Source organism: Crocodylus porosus, unplaced genomic scaffold (genome assembly GCF_001723895.1).
Source record: "Crocodylus porosus isolate Cpor-Errol unplaced genomic scaffold, CroPor_comp1, whole genome shotgun sequence".
Lineage (NCBI taxonomy): Eukaryota > Metazoa > Chordata > Crocodylia > Crocodylidae > Crocodylus > Crocodylus porosus.
Genome location: NW_017728904.1, coordinates 1,270,701 through 1,275,043, shown reverse-complemented (window position 1 = coordinate 1,275,043; position 4,343 = coordinate 1,270,701). Strand labels below are relative to the sequence as shown.

At 68.1% G+C, this 4,343-nt stretch overlaps 1 protein-coding gene across 1 annotated transcript in view; it reads right to left on the bottom strand.

The window, feature by feature from the left end:
- Positions 1-1,719: 1,719 nt before the first annotated feature.
- Positions 1,720-4,343, bottom strand: part of LOC109324773 (mothers against decapentaplegic homolog 6-like) — a 165,330-nt gene continuing 162,706 nt past the window's right edge. Inside the window, exons 2-4 of the mRNA XM_019556824.1 lie at positions 4,217-4,343; positions 3,820-3,924; positions 1,720-2,948 (exon numbers count right to left, since the gene is read on the bottom strand). Coding sequence (XP_019412369.1) covers positions 2,413-2,948; positions 3,820-3,924; positions 4,217-4,343 — 768 coding nt within the window. The 3' untranslated portion in view covers positions 1,720-2,412. The remainder of the gene's footprint in view (positions 2,949-3,819; positions 3,925-4,216) is intronic.

The following is a 4,343-nucleotide window of genomic DNA, read 5'->3' as shown; positions in this document are numbered from 1 at the left end:
GGCCGCGCCGGGGCAGGAGACCGAGTCCCTCCGTCCCCCGCCCGGCCCCGGGGCTCGCCTCTCCCGGGCCGCTGGGTGCCCCTGGCCGGGAGCAGCGCAGGGCAGCGGGGATGGGTGGGAGGTGGGGGCGCGTGGCAGGGAGGTGGGAGAGGGGGAAATCCGGAGAAAATCCCCTCCCAGGGCGGCCGGGGCCTGAAACCTCCCACAGCTCCTGCTTTCGCTTTCCAGGGCTGTGCAGCTGCACCCAGGGGTGGGGGCGGCCGTGGGACCCGTGCGCGAGGCGCAGGCTCCACTGTCCTGGCCCAGCTGGCTGGGGGCATTGCAGGGAGTGCCGGCATGCGAGATGGGGCAGGGCCCTGCGCAGCCCCCCGCGGCCTGGCTCAGCTCCCGGTGGGGGAGAGACTTCCTGCACCACGACCACTTCACAGGCAGCAGGGGGCGGCGAGAGGCACGGGGGCCTCGTCCCACAACCCCCCGCCATGAGGCCGCCAGAAGCCGAAATCAAACCCACCGCAAGCCCCGGCGCCACCACCTATTTATAGACGCCGCAGGGGAAATGGTTATGAGCAGGAACCAGCAGGAGGGGAAGGAGCCCTGCAGCCCCACCCGGGCCAGGCCAGGCCCCTCCTTGGGCACCAAGCTGGCTCCTCGCTACCCGGGAAGGGCCCCGCATCTGGGCAGCAGCCACACAGACCCCGCAGGCCAGAGCCACTGCCAGGGCCTGGCACCCACCGGCCTGGCCTCCCTTCCCCGCTGGGCTCTCCTGGTGCCAGGGCAGGGGCTGCCAGCTCTGCCGTCCCCAGCCCAGCTTGGCGGGCGCTGGAGGGAAGTGCCTGCGGCGGGCAAAGCTGCACACCTCCCCCAGCTTTCTCTAAGTCGAGCAGTTTCCCACAGGCCCTGCACCCTGCTCTGTGGGCTGCCGGCGCCCGCTTCCAGGCAGGCGGCTGCCCCCGAGCGCCACCCCTGCCCCAGCCCCCTGCCTTCTAGGAACCCGCTGCCAACCGCAGCGCATGCTGCGCCTGCCCGCCCGCCCCAGTGCCGCGCCCCCCCGGCCCAGCGCTATTTTTAGGCACTGTCAGTTCTATTCTGGCACTCGGGACCGCGGCTGCATCTCCCCAGGGCGGGGTCTGGGCCCCCTGCCCATGGTGAGGCCTTGGTGCCCACGGTGAGGCCCACAGGTGCCCCCTCCCCAACACCTGGCACAAGCCCTACTGGGGGTCAGCTTCATGCCTCCAGCCAGATGTAGCGCCTGCTCTTGTGCCCGGCCCAAATCCAGTTGGGGGCTGTGGGACCCTGCCTGGCCAGGAGGGTGGAGACCCAACAGGCACTCACCTTCCTCTCCCCGGGGCTGCACGGCTGTGACGAGGGGAGGCGAGGGCGGTGGTGCCAGGCAGGGCATCAGGCCGGGGCAGGCAGCCGCAGCCGTCTATGCCGGGCCGGGCAGCGTGGCAGGAAGGACCGGGCTGGCGGTCATCGGCAGTGGGCGGCTGTGGCAGCATGTGGCCTGCAGAGGGCACTGCTGGTCCCTGCATGAGCCCGTGGCCTTCCAGGCCCTGCACCGCAGGCCGGTGCGCACCGCAGACCTGGACCCCGCATGGCTGGTGCACCTGCCTGAGCATGGTGCTGGGGGCAGCAGGCCCCGGGAGTCCTGGCAAGACACACTGCCCCGGCAGCAGGACAGCTGCTGCTGCCCAATGCTGCAGTGACACTCAGGCTCTCTTGGTGCTGGCACCATTTATTGAGTTACAAACAGCAGCGCATGCCACGTGCAGAGGCCAGTCCCCTCTGCACCCCTGCATGGCCCTGCTCCTGGCCCCCATGGACAGGGGCCCATTGCAGCGTCACAGCATTGCCCCCAGGCCCTGGGCCCCTTGCCACAGAGATGGGCCCTGCTCCTCCCCTCTGTCCTTCCCCTGCCTATTGCACCCAGCCCTGCCACCCCTCCTGGCATCGGGCCCCAGAGCCCCCCCGCTCCCAACCCCCTGGGCTCCAGACCTCACCCTGGCGCCCAGCTCACCCCCGCCTTCCCTCTGCAGACATGCTCAGCCCTCGACTGCCCATGACGAGACCCCTGCCTCCTGGGCCAGTGCCCTGCCACCCCCTGCACCCCAGGACCCTCCCCCTGGCCTCTCATTCCTTTTTCCTTTTTTTCTTACAAAAATAAGAGTGTTTTAAATAAACTTTACCTTTTCCACAAGAGGTTAAATAACATCTCTCTCAGGCCCCATGGCCCTGCCTACACACCCCAGATGGGGCAGATACAGGGAGGGCAGCTGTGGGCTCACAGCCAAGCCCCGCAGGCAGGGTCACACCTCGTGCCCGGTGGGGTGCAGGCCTGAGTGCCCCTGCTTGGGCAGGCACAGGGCCATGGGACCAGCCCCCAGCACTGCCCCCCACTGCGTCCCGTGAGCCTCAGCGTGGCTTGTCAAGCAGGATCTCGAGCCAGCAGGGACAGGACGTAATGCACTGGCGGGAGTAGCAGGGTCCCCAGCCCTTGGCGAAGCTGATGCGAACACTGTGGGGGTCACTGGGCCCGTCGCCCAGGGCTCGCCCACCCGCTGTGGCGCCCACTCGCTCGTAGTCAAACACCTTGACAGAGTAGCCGGGCAGCAGCTTGTGCACAGCCTGGCCACGCGCACCAGGTGGCCCCAGCGTGGGTGAGTGCACGAAGATGGGGTGCTCGCTGCGGTTGTAGGCCCAGATACCGCCTGGCTCCCGGCTCAGCCGCAGCCCTCGCCCGATCTTGCCACGGGCCCGGTGCACGGCCACGCTGCGGTGTGCGGTGCTTAGCTGGCCCAGGCAGAAGCCACTGCCCTGAGGCAGCTCACAGAAGATGTCGACAGCGGCGCCGTGCACAGCGTAGAGACGGCCCACACGTGTGCGGTGCTCCCAATAGGCCAGCTCACACCAGTGCCCATCCTTGGCTGCAGGCCGCACGAGGCTGGTGTCTGAGGGGGAAGGACAAGGCCAGCCGGTCACTCGTGGGGCACAGTGCCAGCACCACACCTCTGTGGGACCAGCACCACAGTGAAGCCTCTTCAAGTGGGACATGGGACCCTTGGCAGCTCTCTAGGGTGAGGCTCAATGGGGGCTCGTGGCCTGGTGCTGGGGTGCAGCATGGGGACCCCTCACTTGGTAGCTGTCTGTCTGCCCTGTCCCACCCCAGAAGCAGCTGCATCTCAGTGCCATTTGAGACAGGAAGTAAAGGAGGAACTTCAGGAGGCTAAACTGCATGAACCCCCAAGTGGGGCTCACAGTGCTGGGCACTGAAGCCTGTGAGCCAGGTCCCTGCTGTGGGCTCCGGCCCCCTCCCGGCGCAGACAGACATGGTGCCCTGACCGGATGTCCCAGGGCCGTGCGTCCCCAGTACTCCAGCGTGGGGTCATGAGTCACCGTGGGCTCCTGTGAGCCGGCACGTAGGCCGGACAGTCCTAGCCACCCTCCCTGGGGCCAGGGTCCAGGGGGAGGCGGGTCCCAGGGGCGTGGAGGCGCCCGATGGCCAGCAGCCAGGGTGAACATGGCTGTGTACGTCAAGACACATTGTGTGTGTCCCTGCGGGCAGCACTTCCTCTGGCGGGAGCCTGAGTGGCCAAAAATAACAGGAGCCGACGGGGCTGGAGCCGCCTGTGACGCGCAGACAGGAACCCTCCCCACACAGCTCTTCCTCCGTGGGGAAGCTGGGGACACTGCTACCCTCGCCCCATCAGGCAGCCCCAGGCTTTTGCACACAGTTGTGCAGTCCCCTCCCCACCCTGAAATCAGGCCTGCCTGTGGGGTCCAAGGTGCACCCCAACCCACAGGGCTCAAGTCTCGCCTTACCGCGCTGGTCGCCCCCAGTGTTGCAGCTGGAGGGGGAGCGCTCCCACGCCTCGGTCCAGGGAGGGCTGAAGGGGGAGGCCTTGGAGTAGGGAGGCGGCGGTGTCTCTACAGGCAGGAGGGAAAGGAGCGCAGTGAGCAGCTGGTGGGGGGAGCCAGGTTGGCCCCCTCTAATCCCCTACACCAGCCCACCCGGAGCCCACTGCAGGCCCAGCTGAAGGGGGCAACGCCCTCCGGATAGGCAGCCAGAAGGACGGACACGTGGATGGACAGACAGGCAGGTGGAGAGATGGGGGGGTGATGGGGCGTGGGGGAGATGGATGAAGGAACGGACACGAACAGACAGATGGCCAGAAGGATGCAGGGGCCTGGTGGCGAGCCCCGGGGGGCCCCAACTCACCGGGCATGGCCAGGCGGCTGAGGTGGTGGGGGTTGCAGCAGAGCACGGGCCCGTCCCCGCAGCCCCAGAAGCTCTGGCAGCAGCTGAGGCGCTTGAGCTCGTAGGCATGGCGCAGGTCGGGCCAGCG